Here is a 20,869-nt window from a genome sequence, read left to right on the forward strand (position 1 = left end):
TACCGAGGCTCCCACAAGGCCACGCGGGAGGGCATGTGGCACAGTTTGGCGCCATCTATCACAAAGTGCGGCCGTGTCGCGACGGTTCTCTGCGGTGAGTACAACGTCTTAAAAACCAGCGGCGCTACGCCTCTCTCATTCAAACGGCGAACCGCTTGCGCGTTCCGAGATTCAGCGGTGAATGGGACACGAACCTGCAACTTGCAGACGTCTTGGAACGGGAAAGGGTTAAGCTATGCGTATGGTCCCAGCGGTACGTACGATATGATGAAGGCAAACTTAAAATGAAACGTTTCATTTGTTTTATTTCTCAACAGCCAACAAGAGATGAACACAGAGTTTGTGTAGAAAAATATATAACATTTTCTTTTTTTGGATCGTTGCTTTGAGTGACCTGCTAGGTGACGTGAAACAGATAAATTTTAAATGAGGTTGGCACATTATTTAACCGGATTTACACGAAGAGTTTCACCAATTTTTGTTTTAATGACGAACATGACGAATAGAACTGGGCGTAACTGTGGGACACATTCAAATGAAGATAAATAAATAAATAGGCATTCGACGATTTACTTTGCAGTTTGCATATGTCAAAACAATTAGGTGACCTCGTACAAATATGCAAACAAAAATGTAAGCATGGGCTGGTAATTTTTTTTGTGAGTTGCGAGAAACCCCTCGAGAAATGTACCCATTATCTCCCAGTTAATAAGATTATATAATGACTCTTGTACTATGAAATATTCCAGTGTGATTCATGTATTGCTCTTACAATGTGCTGGCTTATAATTACCAATAAATACTTTACTTTGCATGGATTTATAATGATCTAGGCACGAAAGATGGCAAAGTCTAAGTGTAAATGTTAAGTCCCCTTGGGCTGAGGTTGTAATATTAACCATGTTTGGTTAGCAACTAGTCAGCATGTGCTGTGGAAACATCAATAATGTCCACAGGAGAAGAAGCAACTTTGGTTTAATGCCATATGACTGTCCAGACAACATCCTCTTACAATCCAATAATTATGCTTCACCTGCCACTTAATGACCGACTGCAAAAAAAAACAGAAACAGATTTCTGCCAAGCAGTCACCCAGGCAGTTATACATCTGGACAAATCAATGATTATCACTGCAAAGTCTAACGAAATCAACTCTCAAGGTTGAACAGCTGCCAATTACTGTAAAGACTTCTCACAGATTTTGTTCTGCACAATGCCTGCACGCTTGACACATCGTTACGTTGTAAACCACGCCTTCGCATTAATCGCATTTCAAATTCAACGAGTTAAAAATGAATGCAACATGAACACAAACCTAGGAATCGCACTGCATAAAAACCTTTTATGTTCGAGTGGTTTTTTTTTTTTAAACCCGTTAACATTGAATAATTCTCTACAGCGCTGCAGTTATTTCATACAGTATAGGAAATGATTCGCAAAGAAGGAAACATTTCTGCCGCTTATTGCAAAGCTCCCCTTGTTTAGTGCCGATCGTGGCAAACATTAAATAAGAAGTGCACCTCTTCACGAAGCAGGGCAAAACCGACGGGGAAAGGGGCCAGGTTTCTCGCGTTTACGTGTAAACTGCGTTGCCGTTCCTTGGGTGTAAATACATTTTCAGGTGCAAAGGGGAAAAAAGAAAAAGGGAAAATACCGCACGCAAACATTTTAACACACGCTCACGGTAATGTGCCCTTTCTTTGCGAGTTACATCATTGCACGTGGTCCTGTGTGTCATTTCAGAGATGAAAAAGATTGTTTTTTTTTTCCATCTCGCACGGAAACAAATCTCGGACGAGCAAATAACTAACAAAAGAACTCAATGATTTGCGTTGTCGAGTTTTTGTTGCGTCTGCGCAAACGGAAACCCACCGTTCCTTTACGGTCAACAATTATAGCAATAAATAAAAAAAAAATCCAAGTGTCCCTCTGGTAAAACGAGCACTAGGCGGTGTTGCATCTCTGCTTGGCTGTCCTGGGCCACCATCGGCCAATCCACACTCCTGTGACCCGGGATGGATGATGCTGGGCTGAGTTACATTGAAACTCGCAGTCTCCCCCCCCCACTTCTCCCAACTCCCCTTGCAGCGCTCTAACCGCAGCTTCGCTCGGTCAGAAGTCAAATAAAAAAAAAACCACCGGGGGGTAAACGAGCGCTCACAGCAAATGCCGGATGTGTTCAAGGTCCGCCTTGGTGAAGACGACGCGCGTGCCCAGGTAGAGCGACGCCAGCCCCAGGGCGGCGGCGCACACGACGTACGCCTGGACGGAGCCGCACGTCTCCACGATGGCGCCCATGCACAGGGAGGGCACCACCTGCGACAGGAATAACATGCTGTCCAGGATGGCCATGTCCATGCAGATGCCGCGCTTGCCGTGGTCCGTCGCGTGCTGGGAGGCGGGCAGCTGCAGCTGCTGCTGCGGCGTCGTTGTCGTCGTCCTCGCGCTCGGCCGATCGGCGAGGATGGGGCCTCCGTTGTGGGACTTGTGGGCGTGCGCGCTCATCGCCGTCGACTCCCACCCGTGGGGTTTCTTCTCCGAGCGCTGGGCGTCCGTGTCGCTCTTCGCCTTGTGGAACATGAAGGCCTGGGCGGGCACAGCAGAACGGGGTCAGTCGGCAACGTCGATCGGCTCTCCCGACTCGTTTCGGGCCGTCGATGTCCGACGTTTCGCCCCACGCGCTGGGAATTTTGTTTTTGGGAACAGCAGCGCCACGCGGAGGGAAATTTCGGATATTGTGCCGAACAACAACATGGGGTGCCATGGTGGCAAGACGTTAACTACCTCGCCTGGTATACAGAAGGCCGTGGGTTCAATCCAGACACTGACATCTGTATATTTGGAGTTTGCATGGTCGCATGGATTTTTCTCCGGGAGTGTGCGGTTTGTCCCTCCACAATGAGAATCAACATTTGTTCAGAGTATTTGGCTGCTATAAATTTCTGCACGATAAGCCACTTCGTTGAGCTATATCATTTGTGGCCAGGTTTGGCTTTGAAACATAGATATATAGCTCAGTGGGCCTTACCGGTTAAAATAAACATCTTTTAAGCAGTTTACACACTCGTCAGGTCTCGGAACGAAGCCGGATTGAGCCTCGGTCAGTTCTTGGTTGGGAGAATTCAGTTTCTGAAGAAACTCCTAGCAATGAGCGGCAAGTCCAGGTACTCCCACATTTTTTTCCCACATGCTTGACGCTCATTGATGGAATAAAACAAAACGTCCCAATGCAAGACCCTCGGTGAGACTTTTATGGGTCGATAAAAATCACTGATATTGTTGCATGCAATCGCTACTGTCAGTTTAACATGTAAGCTTTCGTGACAGATATTATCCACAACTGGCATCATCCGGCGGACAGCTGGCTGTCCGCCTGATGAGGCTGGTTGTAATTTCTGGCAAAACGTCGTACTCGAATTGTAAATGTTGTGCGTTTTATGTTCAAAAACACCACTGTGCTGAACTAAAAACGAATTGGCACGTTTTGTGTACGTGACAAAAACCTTGCTAATTGGCTACGTCGTGTGGTGGCGGGTTTAACGACACATTTATATAGTTACACGATCTGACCCAAAAACCTCTATTGAGGATAATGACTACTGTTTAGCGTTAATTAGGCCCCAAGGTTTTAGTGGAGTGCTCTTTGCGACAATAGCAGGAAACACGGCAGCATTTTTTTGTTTACACATGCCCGACTGCTGATCAGACTCGACTCCGGTTCAGGGTTTGCTGCTGAAACAAATGCCCCAGGAAAGTATTGAGCGCAGAAGGCCGATTGGTTGATGGATTCGAATTATTTTATTTGGTACCCGCATACAAAGACAAAGATCCCCCGTATAGCCTGTAACAGACTGTCGGGGCAAGTGTTGCTAGCGAGCACCTATGAAGGCCGGCACGGCACACGAGGGGGTGGGCGGCCAACACCACGACCGGCCGCCTTTGTCTCCCTCGTGGCAATGCTCACACACCGCACCAGGTACTCATTTGAGGCTGAGTCGACCTAGGGGAGGCCCAGGTCCGGTTCAGATAATCATCACTGGTGTTGGTCGTGAGCGGGAATCGAACTCGGGTCGCCAGGTTCGTAGCGCAGCGCGCTAACCGCTACACTACCACTCCCAACAGACAGGTACACACACGTTTGGCATGCCACGATTCACCTCCTCGGTAATGCGACGAACTTTCACAATTTTTAACGTGCATTAGTTTATTTATTATTATTATTTGTATCTTGTTCGCACAGCTTTGCTCAACTATCTTCTTGGTTCTTTCGGTAAAGTCACGTAGAATAGAAATAATAAAATAATAAAAATAAAACATTATAAAATAATTCTCACGACGTTTGAAATTTGCTCAACTACTCGTCTAACAACGACCACGAGCATATCCATTCGTGAGTGCGATTCGTTGAAATTCTCAACTTCGACGAGCAACCAAAGTCAACAATGCACGACGTCACGCGGCCAGAATCAGAACCTTTCTTTTATCCTGCTGAAATCCGACGAGCTATTAAGCTCTTTTTCACACATGTCTGGTACCTGGCGCGCCACCGTAAACTACGCTTGAAGTGCATTGGCACGAGGGAAGGTGGTGGAGGGGGTGGGTTTGGGGGGGGGGGTGAGGGGCAGAGGGGGGGGCACAGAGTGGGAGGGGAGGGGGTGCAGAGACATCCGAGATTGGTGTTACGCCTGTGGCCCCATAACGCACAATCCGTATCTCTAGCATCAACACAAACACGGGCAGCCCGGGTCACAGGCAGTCACGCCCCGGGCCGTGACCACCCCCACCCTGTTCGCCCGGGGGGGGGGGGGTGGTGGTGGGGGGGTAGTGCAGTGTTTAGCGCGCGGCGCTACTAACACAGAGACCCCAGTTCGATTCCTGCTCACGGCCAACACCAGTGATGATTTAACACGCAGGCTTTCGCGACCAGTATTATTCACAATAAAGGTTTTTGGGTTAGATCACGTAGTTTATAAATGTGTCGCAACCCTCCACCACCCGACACGGCCAATCAGTAAGAAATGTGTCACGTTGACAATAGACAAACAGTTCACTACTTTAGCCCACCGGTGTGTTGAAGAGTGGATCCACAACATTTACAATTTGAGTAGGACATATTAACTGGTAATTACATCCAGCATCTTCGGGCAATTTGCCAGAATCGTGGAGCCATCCACCTACTTCCGGTCTTAATTAGTGCAGGATGACGTCATCATTGTTGAACCCCATCAGGATTCGAGATCAGAGGCGGGAGGTGGGGGGGGGTATTGCAATTATGTAATAGATCAGTAATCAGCCACTTAGCATGTGACTCACCTGTAAGGAATTGCAATTTGTGTTGTGTGTTACTGGCCAAGATTAGTTAGAGAATCAATTGAAATTGAGAAGAATTCGAATTATTTTAATCGCTGTGATAGCTATAGACTCAGCGCAGCCTGGAAGCGTGTTATTAAGTAATAACACAACACATTGGCTGTGTCGGGTGGTGAAGGGTTGCGACACATTTATAAATAACGCAATCGAACCCAAACACTTTTATTATGACCAGTGATGATTTTCAGAACCGGTCCTGAGCCTCCCCTAGGTCGACTCAGCCTCAAATGAGTACCTGGTATGTTATGTTAAGCATCGCCACGAGGGAGATAAAGGCGGCCGGGGCGTGGTACTGGCCACCAACCGGCCTTCATAGGCGCTACTCGCTAACGTCACTTGCCCCGACAGTCTGTTAAAGGCTATATGGGGGACCTTTATCTTCGTGTAATTCATGCCGGGTATAATAATGGTGTGTGTGTGTATTACATGTGTGTAACGCACGGTGTGTACAGCGGCGCGTGACACGTGGCAGAGACATGTGACCACACCGTTGCTTCACGTGACCACGCTTGGCCACGTTTGCGAGTGGGAGACACGATCCAGTTCACGTATCGCGCCGGGGGGGATCGTTGTCTATGGGGGGGGGGGAGGGGGTGGGGTTAGTGAGGGTGCAGCCACCAACCTCCTGCTCCTGGTGGTAGAGTGTGGTGAGCGTGTAGGGCAGCGTGTGCAGCATGGAGCATCCGAAGCCCGTGAGCGCCGTCATGGCGGTGACGAGCGCCACGCTATCCGACAGGCACATGACGAGCATGGCGATCGTGAAGGAGCCCATGCTGGCCAGGTAGACCCCGCGGCCGCCCAGCGAAGTCACCAGGCGGTCCATGCCCACGGAGCACACGGTCGACGTGCAGCACTGCAGGAAGAGACCCCAGCTGCCCATGCGCACCCCTGGCGGAGGCGGCGGCAGCCCGTGGTCAAGGTCCGATCGAAGGCGTTTGGGGGCACAACAGCAGAGCAAGCGTGGGGTTAATGCTCACCTACAGCAGCAGCAGCCTTAGCAGCTAAAACAGCAGCAGTATCAGCAGCAGCAACAACAACAGCAGCAGCATCAGCAATTACGATTTATCAGAAAATCACGTGATTCAAGTTCGACTGCAGCAGCAGCAGCTAAAACAGCAGCAGTATCAGCAGCAACAACAACAACAGCAGCAGCAGCAGCAGCAATTACGGTTGATCAGAAAAGCACGTGATTCAAGTTCGAATGCAGCAGCAGCTAAAACAGCAGCAGCTAAAACAGCAGCAGCATCAACAGTAGCAGCTACAATTGATCAACAGCGCTTGGCACAACAATGGCGCACGCAGCATAATCCAAAACGGAAGCAGCCAAAGTGGCATCAACAAGAGCATCTTCATCAGCAGCAACAACAGCAGTGGCGGCATTACAAGCAGCGACAACAACAGCATCGGCAGCAATCTCAGCCAAAACAACAGTGGCCCAGCCCAAAACACAAATAGGGGTCATCGCGCATTGGCGACGAAGAGCCGGGCTTTGGGAGTTTCGTTGCGGCACCTTCGTCGTAGAGCAGGCGCCGCGGGGAGCCGGCCTCGGCGCTGGGAACTCCGCCGTAGAGGCCCTCGCCCATGAAGTCCGTGTAGAAGAGCATGAAGGTCATGATGGACATCCACGAGGACAGCTGCGCGAAGCACAGGCGCAGCAGCACGTTCGGCATCCGCAGGAAGCTGCGGTAGACGTCCGGCACGAGGAACGAGACGACGCCGCCACGGAGCCACCACGCGGAGCCGTTGTGCCGGGCCGCCCGCCAGCCCGCGCCGGCACGCTCCACACAGCCCGAGCAGCATCTCGCACCTCCACTCTGCAAGCGACACGCAGCCCACCACCCATCACCACCACCACCCCCAAACATCACCATCACCACCACCACCCACCGATCACCACCACCACACCACCACCCACCATCGCCACCACCACCGATCACCACCACCCCCAAACATCAGCCCCAACATCACCACCACCATCGCCACCAACACCACCACCATCACCATCACCACCACCACCACCACCAACAACACCACCACCAACAACACCACCACCACCAACATCACCACCACCCCCAACACCACCACCATCCCCACACCACCACCATCCCCACACCGTCGTTTTAGTCTCAGGGCCCGGTCTGCTCCTCGGTATGACACCGACTTGTGTTGTGTTGACTGCGGATGTATTGTGCAATTGTTTTTATTATTATTATTGTTACTGGCTTTTATCGTAGTGTGTTTCCATTTTCAACAATTATATAGCCGGGTGGTGGTGGATTTGCACGTGGCCTGTAATCCGGCACTGCGGAGGTGAGAGCATCGAGGTGCCATATGCTGGCTTGCCATAAGAAGGCAGTACAGCAAGTGGGCTAATCGCCATCTGTTTCCATTTGTTGCCCCATTTTTTACGTACAGCACTTTGGGATATTTCGATATGCTTTACAATTGTGATTAGAATTTATTTTAATATTCAGGGTCGAGTCCTCAGACATACATATGGATGCTGCCATGGGGTGTAATGGTTGGACATCACTGGTTCGATTCCCAGGCGAGGCAGCCCACGCTATAAGTTAGTCTTGACTGGGATTTGAATTCAGGTCACTGGGTTCATAGTGCACTGCGTGAAGCATTAAAGCTTCACCGCTCCCGAGAAACAAGAGCCCCCATTCACCACGAAACGGGCCCAGGTGTCATGGGTTAACCGACTTCAAGGACCGATTTCCACACACAAAGGCCCTCCTATAGCCCTCATAAATTGTCGGGGCAGTTCGCGAGCACCTATTAAGCCTGGCATGGAGCATGAGGGGTCAGTGCGGACAGAACCATCTCTGCCTGTCTACACATTGCACCGTGCACTTATTTCAGGCCCGGTGGACCTAAGCAGAACTAAGGAATCGGTTAAAATATCTGCCGCCGATATTAGCCACGGCCAGGAATAGAATTTGGGTCGCTCTTTTCTGAGTGCAGTGCACTCGGCACGACCGCTCGCACCGTGAGGAGAAGCATCCCTCCCCGTCGCCCACGGGGCTGCTGGGACAAGTGCTGTTAGCGAGCGCCTATTAAGCCCAGCATGGCGCACGAGGAGATGGTGTCACGAGAACCACGCCTTTGTCTCCCCAGCGCACACCACACACATAAACAAAGACAAAGATCCCCTGTATTGCCTTAACAGACTGTTGGGGCAAGTGCTGTTAGCGAGCAACTATAAGAAAACCGGCATGGCGCACGAGGGGGTGGGCGGCCAGCACCACGCCCGGCCGGCTTTGTCTCCTTAGTGGCGATGTTCACACACCGCACCAGCTGCTCGTTTAAGAGCGAGTGGACCTAGGGGAGGTGGAAGCGCTCACCCCCCCAAAGACAGACAGACAGACGTGTGCCCACGGACGCGCACGCCACCTCACCTGTGTAACGACGACCACCTCCACCACCTCCCTCCTGCCCCCGCCACCCGACGCCGCGCCGGCCGCCACGGAGCCGGCCAGCGGCACGTCGGGGTGGTGCCCCCCGGCAGCCCGGCCATGCGGCACCAACGCCGCCGCCGCCGCAGCCGCCGCCGCCTGCCCTCCCCCGGCCTTCGCGGGCGGCGCCGGCGGGTCTCGGGCCTGCCACATGGTGACGGCGAGGCTGACGAGGAACACGGCGATGAGGATGGAGAAGAGGCACTGGCCCTGCCCCCCGAGCCGGCGAGCCAGGTCGGTGCCGCTCCAGTCGACGGTGGGCAGGAGGTAGCCCACGCAGCCGCCGGCGCTCGTCATCAAGGAGTACATGGCGTAGGCGTGCACGCAGCGCTCGGGTTCGCGCAGCGTGTCCGCCACCAGCGCCTCGAGCGGCGTGAAGCACGATTGTCCGCAGAAGTCCAGCAGCCCCACGCCCACGATCATCAAGCCGACCTGGGCGCGCGCGGGACACGGGGGGGGCGGCACGACGGGCGATGTGGTGCGGTGGCGCTTCTTGAGTGCGTGGGTGTGCATGGGTACTTTCGTTTGAGAGTGTGTGTGGGTGATGTGGTGTGTGTGTGCACGGGTACTTTCGTGTGTACTCAAATACTTTAACATTGTAGAAGCAATTCATCATTATTTTTCTTTTCCTTTGTGCCAAGAGCACTCCTGGGTAAAGGCATTCCCAAGCCAATGTAGTCACGGCGGATTGTACGTGTGTAGAACTTATTTCACACCGTACGTAGACCAACTGTGCTAATCGAGTCGCCATAGAAAGACAGCTTCTTAGCTCAATGGGCCTCACCCAAAATAAACTGACTGATTGACCGTTACAGATATCACTTGCCAATGATGTTAGCCACAGCTGGGAATATAATTCAGGTCACTGGGTTCATAGTGCATTGCTCGAACCGCTGCGCTGGTGCTGCTGCTACTGCCGAACCAAGCGTGAACTTTTATTTGAGGTAATAAGCGTGGCATTAGGGTACTTGAACTAGTATTCGGGCACTCTAGTACTTTATTCAGTGTAAATAAAGTAAAAGTAGCTTTGTGTTAAATTTAGTTTGGGAGAACTCTCATCTCCTCTTTACATCCCTGGGGTGGGTGTGCAAATTCCACATTCCTGTGACAGGTGCCAGTCTAACAATGTAACTGTCGCTGTTAGAGTCCTCACAATTCGTTTTATCAACGGCTGTGACAACGCCTCGACTGAGATTTGACCTTGTGGGCCTTCAGATCGCGAGTCAAGCTCTCTCCGACCGCAGCGCCACTCAGCCAGACAGAGCTGTTTAGTGCACTTCACACCTCGGTCAAAAAGAAACGGATGAGTACGCTTTGAACGAGTGTGGTCCAGCCGCGCTGATGGAAAGCGCCTGGAGGCTCCACACAGCTCTTATAGAAGGGCGCGGTGGCGAGATGTTAACTACCTCGCCTGGTATACAGGAGGTCATGGGTTCGATTCCTACCCTAACGGCTGTACATTTGGAGTTGGCAAGTCTCTCTCCCCGTGGTCACATGGATTTTCCTCTGGTTTTTCCTTCCACATTTATAAACATGCATTTAAATTTCCACATAACAAGCCACTTCGTTGAGCTATCCTTTGGGACCAGGACACTTCTAAAAAGAGCTATATATCTTCTTGGTCCTTTCGGTAAAGTCACGTAGAAGGGAAGTAATAAAATAATAAAAATAAAACATAATAAAATAATTCTCACGACGTTTCGGCCACAACGCAAGCAGCCGTCCTCAGGTGAAGACCAGGTCTGTCGGGGAGACAGGTCTTCACCTGAGGACGGCTGCGTGCGTTGTGGCCGAAACGTCATGAGAATTATTTTATTATGTTTTATTTTTATTATTTTATTACTTCCCTTCTACGTGACTTTACCGAAAGAACCAAGAAGATGAATCCCTGCAGTCACGAAAGCTTTACATCGAAATTTAAGAGCTATATAGCTCCGTGGGCCTTACCTGGTAAAATAAAAAAAGTGTTTAGTTTAATCCAGAGACTGCGGTAATGAAATCTGTTACGGTAGTCGTGGGCGGCTGGGTTGTGAGAGTGGACTCTCGTGTGGACGGACGGACGGGCGGGCACCTTGAAGGCGTGCTCGCTCTGGAAGTGGTGCGCAATGCTGGCCGAGTAGGAGACGATCAGCAGGCCCAGCACCACGCCCAGGCTCAGCGCCAGGATGAACGGCTTGCGCCGGCCACATCCGCCGCTCCAGTTGTCGCTCGCCGAGCTGATAAACGGCACAAACACAAGGGCCAGCACAGGCCCGATGCCTGCGCGACGGGGGAAGGGGGTGGGGGGGTGGGGGGTGCGGGGGGAACGGTACGGTGGTGGGGGGGCAGACGATGTGACGTCAAGAGCTCATTCGCCGGCCGACAATTTGCATTCAATCACACGTCGATTTGTTTACGCGCAACGAAATACCTTATACACATTAAAGTACACAGCGATGATTACTTGATTGCACTAAGACAAGCTAAAGTACCCGATTAATGCTTTTGTAAACGAGTGAAAAATGGAGACGAGTGGAGTAGTCATGCAGTGGTTCGTGCGTTGTTCTACGAATCCGACGACCTGAGTTCCATTCCTGGCCACAGCTGACACCAGTGGTGGGTGCCTCCCTTTATTAACCTGGTTAAACAACGGCCTACGACTGATGAGGAGGGTCCTTTATCCATTATCTGTGATGGTGGCCGCAATAATCTATTATCAGCTACCTGTAATAAATCAAAGTGAAACTCTGTCTCTTATCAAACAATCATAGGTAGTGACCATCTTCGCCGAGAGCCATGTGACAGTAGCCAGAGGGACGGTCCCAATGTATGGAAACAGTATTTTACTTCCTGCACATTGATATCAAAATGTTCACATCATCCAAACCTAGAGAGATAATGACAACGATGGCAGAAAACCTCATCCCCCTGCCATGGTAACGTGAAATTTCTACGACAGCTAATGGAGATGATTGGAGCAGGAATTAACTTCAGAATTATTTTGTCTGTACGTGTTACTGTGTGTGCATTGGGTGTTCACAGCTGTACAATGGAAGTGGGTTATTTTAAAACCATCGACCCGTAATACAAATGTCTACTCTTTTAAAATATATTCGTCATTTACACCCTCCCAATTTAATTTAAAGTTTGCGATGAGCATCCTGTCGTGAGTGGCATCATTAAATTATCGCTAGGTGGAGCACATCCCTGCACACGCCTTGCAATAAAGACATGTTATCCACGTGGGAGTCAAATGTTTTTTTTTTAATGGTCGAGTTATTGTCAGCATTTATTGGCAAATAAGCTGAGACCATCCATGTGCTAGACTCGAGAACCGGTTAAATAATGTGCGGCTGCCCACATTCACACCCCAGTTTATTAGCTGTCCTGGTTCAGTGCTCTGTGATGGTTCAGTGCTTTGAAGTATCTGCCAATTGGTGCGCCTCTTGCAAATGTCTGCACGTGCGAAAACACATTTGATCGTCGTGTAGTTATGACAGAATTGACGACTGCTGTTCCATGCCGTGTGAATATGGATTTCCACCACTGGCTCAGGGCTGGCCTTGCTCGTCCGTAGTCGTGAGAACGGTGGCGTTGCCCACTCACCAAGCACCATGGTCATGTAGCGCTCCTCCACGCCCGCTTCCAGTAGCAGCGGGGGCACGTAGGTCACTCCGGCAGCCACGCAGATCTCCAGGCCGCACGCCAGCGCGTTGAGCAGCAGCAGGCGGAACTTCTCCGTGGCGTTCATCGCGTGATCGGTCACCCCTCGTTCCGCTTCCATGCGCTATGGGTGCGCGGTGCTGAGAGAAACCTTCCACCCGGCGAATCGTGTCGATCGCTACTTTCTACTTTTGTCCCGTGTTGGTAGCTGCCGGGCAAGCGATGCGGCACCTCCGATTAGCGCGGTTGGCTATGTACGGTGAGAAATAAGTTCAGCGTACGTACGCGCGTGCACGTTTTGTCGGTATCGAACGTGAATTGCGTCAAATCGTATCTAAATTTGGATTGTTGTCGGTGATAATTTTTGTATGTTTTGATGATTAAAAATAATACCAGCAGTGAAGACAAAGACAGAAATAAGCACGTGGATTTTCAGATTGTCAAACTTAGGCCCTATTTAAATCTAGACTACTTTTTTACATTTTTAAATGTTCCGTCATTTTCCCCAGGACTGAAATTTTTGTTAAATACGCGACTAAGTTTTAACGATTGCGTAGACGGACGCCTCAAAAGGCCCTTCCAAGGCAGCCGGACGCAATGAAGATCTCAGTACGCTGCGGCATTGCACTGCAAAGAGACGTGCACACAAGCAGTGCATATGGCACGCAAACAAACTTTGTGAAAGAGAATAGATCTTGCGCAAAACACTTTACAGGGCAGCAGCAGCAGCAGCAGGCAGCTTCTCTCTCCTCTCCCACGGCCAACGTGTTTCAGTCACCTCGGATAAATAACACTCCACCCGAGTGCAAGAGGTTCCTTCGGGCCTTCGGGCCAGGCTTCAAAGTGTTTTATTCGCGGGCTTCGTTTCCCATTGTCTGCTGTGCCGCGCAGGTCCCAGCGAGTACGCGGCAATGTCCCTGTGCTGCATTTCCAAGGCTCTGCCGTCTGTTGGGAGCCGGGGCAGATCGTTGCTGAGAAGTGGCTGCCGTATGTACCGTTGCTTGGAGCGGAGTCCTCGGTGAAAGGTCGACGTTTGAGACGAGAAATCGAGATGTTCCCGGGAGGTGGCGATCCGGATTGTGGAAATCAGCACGCGCGTTCAATCTGCACAAAATCACATGGACAAGCAATACAATAAGCAAGGCTATTGACAGGCACGCCGCACTCTGATGGGATGCAAAAAAACGCGTGAAGTGATCTGTGCGCAGAGCAGCACGGCGGCCCTGCCCATGTCCATTCGCCATCCCGAGCCAGCGGTAGAAACTACACATGGCAAGATATTTGGGGAGGGGGGGCAGTCGTTTCATATGGCAAGCAAGCATCGTGGGTTGAAAATGTTCATTAAAGCGCAAGCGTGAAGACTTTCTTTAGGATACTGCTTGAGAACTCAGAGAGCATTGGTAAAGGTGCAGCCCTGCATTTGCTTGCTCATGGAACTCTGAGCAGAAGGGCCTCCCTACTCGTGGAAGTCCTGGAGAGCTCCTCCAGAAGAAGGTATTTGGCCTACTCTTCCATACTGACCAGAGGTGCAGGAAAAAGTACGAGTACCCATACTTTACCCCACCCGCACACGACCTGCCAATCGACTAACTGAGGCGTGCAAATCAACAAGTTGGGAAATATCATGCATATGCATGAGTTATAATAATTATAATCATAATTGATTTACACTTATAATGTGACGCTTTCCAGCAAGCCATCGTCGTCGAAAACATGTCAAATACCTTTGCATATTTGCAAATAGTGTAGTCCTTTTCTTCTCTGGTTTGTTTCTCCAAGTTTTGGGTATTGCTTTGATTAATACCTCTATGCCTCAACTTGATACGAATGTTTAGTTCATAGTTGCATCATCATTACGGGAGTTATCGTCGCATACCTGTCAACCCCTTATCAGTCCCCTACCTTATTATAGACTAATTCAGACCTTATTGGTCACCCCGTGCCCCTTATCAATCTCAACGTTCATCCTACAAAGTCCCATCACAAGGGAGAAAAACACAAACAAATAGACAAAAACATGTTTTTGCCCGTACTGAAACGGCTGTACACCGTATGGACATGGAAACTCAATTTCCCTGGACAAGAATACGGTTAAACCGTATGAGTCGACAGCGATGTCGTCACCCCTCATCATTTCTGATGGGCAGAGTAAATGTGTCAACGCTTTCAACCTTGGGCGAGTAGAAAAAATACGGGTGAAACAAAGTCTCCTGGCATAGTAACGTGGAAATCCCATCACCGTCTCACTCAGGAGGACCTTGCCCAGCTCGGCTCGGCCCTGGACGCAAGGTACGAGCGCAAGCCAGACACGAGGGCCGAGAGACGCTCAGCTCTCATGGCCGCGTGCCACTCGACCGCGTGGCAATTGGCTTGCCGACAGTTTCCACAGCAGGGCTTTTGGGCTTGACTCGCCTGGGAACCGCCCAGGGAGACCGCGCGTTCACCGGCGGGGAGCAGACTGCTCGCTTCACAGCGTAGAAAGCGTTGCCCCAAAGCAGCATTTGCCCTGGGGTCAACGCTAGCAGGACGCACGTTTAGATTCGGTGGCAATAAATTACCTGGGAGGGATTTTGAAGGGAAGCGTTATGCTGCTGCTCATACGCGTTTCGCAAGCTACACCTGCGGCCACCGCACACAGAAACTCCTCCACCAAGGTGCACGCCTTTCTGTGTTGAAATGGGGCTTGCGCTCCTTGCCAAGTTATTTGAAATGGAAGAGCAAATGAAGCAGCACTTGAGGAAAACAAGCCACCTCTTTTCAGGGTCAGGGGTATGATTTTTTTGTAATTTCAACCGCGCTTGTATCGACGATTGCACGTTCGTAAGCATTCAACTGAAATCAGAAGGTCCGTCGAGGCGGAGTTTTCCAGATAAACAAACTTACGCGGAGAATAGCCACATAGTATGTCGATGAGTGTATTTTATTTATAAAGTTCAACAAGTCGGTCTAATAATACATTATCTGCACTTTGGGAACACTGTGGGGTAGGCTATATCTGTGTGTGTGTTTGTGTGCGGTAGTGTAGCTGTGAGTGCGCTGCGCTACAAATCCGGTGACCCGAGTTCGATTCCTGATCACAGCCAACACTGGTCACGATTATCCGAACCGGTCCTAGGCCTCTCCTAGGTCGACTCGGCATCAAATAAGTACCTGGTGCGGTGCGTAAACATCGCCGGCCATCATAGATGCTCACTAACAGTACTCGCCCAACAGTCTGTTGAGGCTATACGGGGGATCTTAGTCTTTGTTTTTTGCATGTATGGATGTATCCGAATCGATTTGAAACATTATCAGGGTAGTGCTGGTGCAGTGATTTACACACAACACTCCAATCCCTATGCCTCAGGTTCAATCTCTGAATACACATACTGGGAATCTGAAACTAAGCTGGGCTGGGCTTCCACTAGGTCACCTCAGCTTAAAAAGAGTACCTGGCGTGGTGCGTCAACAACATTGATGAACGAGGGACGACACAAAGGCGGCCGGGCGTTCCGAACACCGGCCCATGGCGCGCTTTTGTGTGCGGCATGCCGGCCTAAAAATTAGGTTCTCCGCTAACAATGGTTGAATCGACAAACTTTGAGGTCAAAATGGGGCTCTTTCTCTGCGTCTCTTTGTTGGATTTGTGTTTTTGAGAAGTGGTCGGAAATGTGTTTCAGCGTGCCATGTTGAGCGCCGGGCCCACTGACGCAAGCGAATAACCAAACTCCATTGGGCTACTGCGGTCCAAACGAGCAACTCGGCAAGGTTCATCGACATAAATCGGGAACAAAAAAAAGGCGGGCGATGAGGAGGCAAACGATCATTGTGTGCGGTGCTGCCCCCCCCCCATCCCACCGGGTCTTGGCGTGCGTCACTTGGTGTTAATACGTGCTCGCTAACACAGAGGATTTCTAGTGGTTCAGTGGGGGCTACACAGTAATGGGTTGCTTTGTGTGTGTGTACGTGTGTGCGTGGGGAGCGGTAGTATAGCGGTTAGCGCGCTGCGCTACGAACCCGGCGACACGAGTTTGATTCCCGCTCACGGCCAACATCAGTGACGATTATCTGAACCTGTCCCGGGCCTCCCCTAGGTCGACTCAGCCTCAAATGAGTACCTGGTGCGGTGTGTAAACATTGCCACTAGGGAGACAAAGGCGGTCGGGCGTGGTGCTGGCCACCCACCCCCTCGTGTACCGTTCCGGCCTTCATAGGTGCTCGCTAACAGCACTTGCCCCTACAGTCTGCTAAGGCTATATGGGGGATCTTTGTTGTGTGTGCGTGGGGGGGGAAAGCCGCGGTGCAACGGTCAGCGCGTCGCGCTACAAATCCGGCTGATCGAGTTCGATTCCCGCACACGGCCAACACCAGTGACGATTATATGAATCGGTGCTGGGCCTCCCCTAGGTCGACTCGGCCTCAAACGAGAACCTGGTGCAATGTGTAAAGATCACCACTGAGACAAAGGCAGCCGGGCACGGTGCTGACCTTTCCTCCCCCTCGTGTGCTGTGCCGGCCATCAAAGGTGCTCACTAACAGCACTTGCCCCAACAGTCTCTTAAAGCTAAATGGGGGATCTTTGTCTTTGCTTTGTGGTTGATATGACGTGGCAAAATACAACCAGACGTGACGAGCTCACAGAGTTCCTTTTGTTATCTTTCACCTCCCATTGGAGGTGTGTCTACTGCCTTATGGAAATCTGCGTGCTCAAGATATCAGAATCAACAAAGAGATAAAGATCCCCTGTGTGGCCTTTTAGCCGGAATGTTGGGGGCAAGTGCTGTCCCCCTGTACCCACGAAGGCCGGCGCGGCACGCAAAGGGGGTCGGGTGGCTCACACGTGGGCCGCCGGTATCTCTCCCCCCCCCTGCTGATGGTTAACACGCCGTGGCCTTTACAGGAGAGAGGGGGGGGGGGTGAAACTAAAAAAATTCATGAAAATGTCTAACAAAAGCTGACATTTTGGACAAGGTCACAGCATCACTGACCAAAGTGTGGAGCTTATTTTATACAATTGAATGACGAATACATCTAGTCCACAGTTTTATGCCGAGACATTTTTCGAAATAACGATGTACAATTTTCACTTATATTTAAGCCAACACATTGGGCAAAGAATACCTACTGGTGATACTAATTTAAATAGGACAAACTTGATTTTTTTTTACGTTTATTAAACACTTTTAAGGGTAGTTAAGCTTGCTGGCTGACTTGAAATTAACATCGATACCTTGGATAACCACAATAACTGCACTACAGATACAGTGAATGAACAACGCATCTATATATATAAAATCGCAAATCTATCTGTCTGTCTGTGTGTGTGTCTGTGTGTGTGTCTGTCTGTCTGTGTGTCGCCGGACCATACGCAGTTTCATTGGACGAAATGTGAGGGATTTGCGAGACACGATTGGTCCGTTTGGTTTTCCACGGCGGTTGCCCCTGGCAACGGGTAGCGACGCATTCGCTGCGGGGTGGACGCCATTTTTAATTCCCGTAAAAAATATGCGCACGCATTAACACGCGACTCTGAGGTAAATTCATCAAAGTTTCACGTCCTCTTCACTCCCCTCCCACCCCAATGTGTGCAATTACTATTATAGGGTCGGTAGATAATAAAATTATAGCGATTAGACAGTATTATTGTAGCGCGGGGGGGGGGGGGGAACGGCACCCGTACCCAGCCTCAGCCGGATGGGCAATTTAGGCGAGGCCGGAGGCTCTGCACGGTACTAGGCCTCGACACCCACCACGCGACTCTGAGGTAAATTCATCAAAGTTTCACGTCCTCTTCACTCCCCCCCCACCACAATGTGTGCAATTACTATTATAGGGTCGGTAGATTATAAAATTATAGCGATTAGACAGTATTATTGTAGCGCGGGGGGGGGGGGGGGGGGGTAACGGCCCCGGTACCCAGCCTCAGCCGGGTGGGCAATCTAGGCGAGGCCGGAGGCTCTGCAAGGTACTAGGCCTCGACACCCCACCACACTATAGGCCGTACATATTACTGCACAGCGGCCGAGGAGATCGTGCCTGGGGGGGGGGGGGGCAGGGGTAGCAGCCCATCTGTGTATATATGTAAGGTTATTAAGAAATATATTTTTCACTCGGGCAACGCCGGGTACTTATGCTAGTATACTGTAAACAGCTCTGTTGTTTCTTGGTGTTAAGTTATGCCTTGCCATTCCAAAGCAAGCTCACGACCTTCTACCCTTTGTATTCACGCGGTTCTAAGTGCGGTAGTGGATGCATTAGAGCAGTGGTTCTTCTTCTTCTTAACCTGGGCTGCACGCTGCACCCCCTGGGGGTGCGAAATGCCCTCTCCGGGAGTAGAATTACTTTATTTCATCAAATCTATGTATTTATTACCATTGTAGATGTTTTAACGATTGGTAACCAAGGGGGGTGGCAAGGCTGCGGCAAAGGTTAAGAAGCACCGCATTCGACCAATATACAGGATGGAGTCATTGTGGAATTGCTTGTTTCACTGGACTGGAAATCCAGCGGTGGTCGCCGGTTCCATCTTCCGGCGAGGCAGTTAACACGATGGGGGCATGAATCTTGACTTAAAGCTTTTGTGACTGCAGGAATTCATATTCTTTGGGTCTTGTGTTGCAATTGGTCTGTCGGAAAGACAGCTGTTCTTCACCTGAGGACGGCTGCTTGTGTTGTGGCCGAAACGTCGTGAGAATTATTTTAGGATGTTTTATTTTTATTATTTTATTATTTCCCTTCTACGTGACTTTACCGAAAGAACCAAGAAGATGAATCCCTGCAGTCACGAAAGATTTAAATCGAAATATCTACATGACTTTACCGAAAGACCCAAAGAAGATGGGGGCATGGTTTCTTAAAATCCCCACCCACCTCTATCCACTGTGCATGGGTACACCTACAGGTAGTCTCAATCGGCAGGCCACGTGTGGTGGGGTAAAGTATGGGTGCTCCCACCGAAACTAAACAATGATTTATTTTGTTTTACTAGCTAAGGCCCACTGAGCTAAGTAGCTCTCTTTTTTTCAGAAGCGACATGGCCACAAATGATATCTCAAAGAGGTGACTCGTCTTCACGTGAAAATGTATAGCAGCCCAATGCTGTCTAGACGCACGTCGATTCGAAATGCGGAGGGGGAAAAACGGAGGACCAGGTGGAGAACACGCAAACTCCAAATATACAGCAGGCGGCATGGTCGGGATGGAACCCACGACCTGCTGTACACCAGGGGAGGTAGTCAACATCTAGCCATCGTGGCGCCCTCTTCCAAGATGCCTGGCCGGTGTGGAAAAGAAAAAAAGACCCAGTGCTCTCTGAAGCTCGTCTTGTGAAGTCCCTTCTGCAAGCGGTGCCATAATAAAGGAATTTCAGAAATGCACCTTTTTACCTTTCATACGCAGTAGCTCCTTTTCAAGAGCTGTCTAGCTCGATAAGCTGTACAGCTGTAATAAAAAATAAAAGTACAAGCTTATTCAATGTATCGTATTTCAATAATACCGATTTCATAATTGTATATTTACACAGAGTCGATGTGAATTTACGCCTGACATTGAATTCATATCCAGTCATCGTGAGGCACGAAATGTGAACATCTGGTTTAAAGCGCCAATGGCTGAAACCTGGATTCAAACCCTCAGTGACTGCAGGCTCACAGTGCTTTGGGCACGGCCATTATGGGACTCCTGAGATCACCCGGCCACCAAATCTCTAAATCAATCCAGCGGCCCAAACGTATCCATGGCGCGTTTGTTTTTTTGTTGCCAAACAACGTAAATCTCAGGTGCAATGGCCACAGGTTAATGTTCACTGTAAAATCTGTCCATGAATCACAAAGTTCCTGGTACACAGCTGACGGCGGAGCTATTTTAGAAAGATGTCATTCCTGTACTGGAAGTAATACGTTTTTGAATCACGTTCTTCATACACCTTTATAGAAGGAATGTTAACAATGTCGACCTGAAACGTGTTTTTTGCGTGGTCCAAGGGGCCACGTACATTGAGACCAGGACTCTTGAGAGGCCACGACCCTTGAGAGACCAGGTTCAAGTCTAGGCAGCCGAGCAAGATGATCAGAAACAAACCCAGGCTTCCTTCGCGCAGTGACCTCGGTGGTCTGAGACCCGTCGTCACCATGAGCTCGAGTAAAATGAAATAATAATAAATACCCCAAAAACTCGATGAATGTCCCTGTTTTAGTGAGCCATGGAGCCGCGCTCATATCTCTTGGCAGATCACAGACCACGGGTGTAAATTCTGCATTCTTACGGTGAGAGACAATCTTTTATTTTGGGAATGAATTTCCATGACCCCCAAAGGCACCGGATAGGCCGAGTTGACCTCTGACACCAGAATATTGACTCACAAACCAACCGGGAGCTAGCTGGGCCCTCTACCAATACAAAATAAAGAATGAAATTTCACC

General features: G+C 50.2%; 1 protein-coding gene across 5 annotated transcripts in view; it reads right to left on the reverse strand.

Annotated features, from left to right (window-relative positions):
- Nucleotides 1-287: 287 nt before the first annotated feature.
- SLC45A3 (solute carrier family 45 member 3) overlaps nucleotides 288-20,869 on the reverse strand; it is an 86,985-nt gene continuing 66,403 nt past the window's right edge. For 4 of the 5 annotated variants that reach the window (XM_078601431.1, XM_078601432.1, XM_078601435.1 and 1 more), the window contains 6 exons: nucleotides 12,414-13,574; nucleotides 10,900-11,087; nucleotides 8,772-9,260; nucleotides 6,881-7,184; nucleotides 5,993-6,258; nucleotides 288-2,586 (listed from right to left, as the gene is read on the reverse strand). In XM_078601431.1, the coding sequence (XP_078457557.1) occupies nucleotides 2,158-2,586; nucleotides 5,993-6,258; nucleotides 6,881-7,184; nucleotides 8,772-9,260; nucleotides 10,900-11,087; nucleotides 12,414-12,591 (1,854 nt within the window). In that variant the 5' untranslated portion in view covers nucleotides 12,592-13,574 and the 3' untranslated portion in view covers nucleotides 288-2,157. The remainder of the gene's footprint in view (nucleotides 2,587-5,992; nucleotides 6,259-6,880; nucleotides 7,185-8,771; nucleotides 9,261-10,899; nucleotides 11,088-12,413; nucleotides 13,575-20,869) is intronic. The other variant, XM_078601436.1, reaches the window with a different exon arrangement.

Source organism: Lampetra planeri, chromosome 16, assembly GCF_965212315.1.
Source record: "Lampetra planeri chromosome 16, kcLamPlan1.2.h2, whole genome shotgun sequence".
Classification (NCBI taxonomy): domain Eukaryota; kingdom Metazoa; phylum Chordata; class Hyperoartia; order Petromyzontiformes; family Petromyzontidae; genus Lampetra; species Lampetra planeri.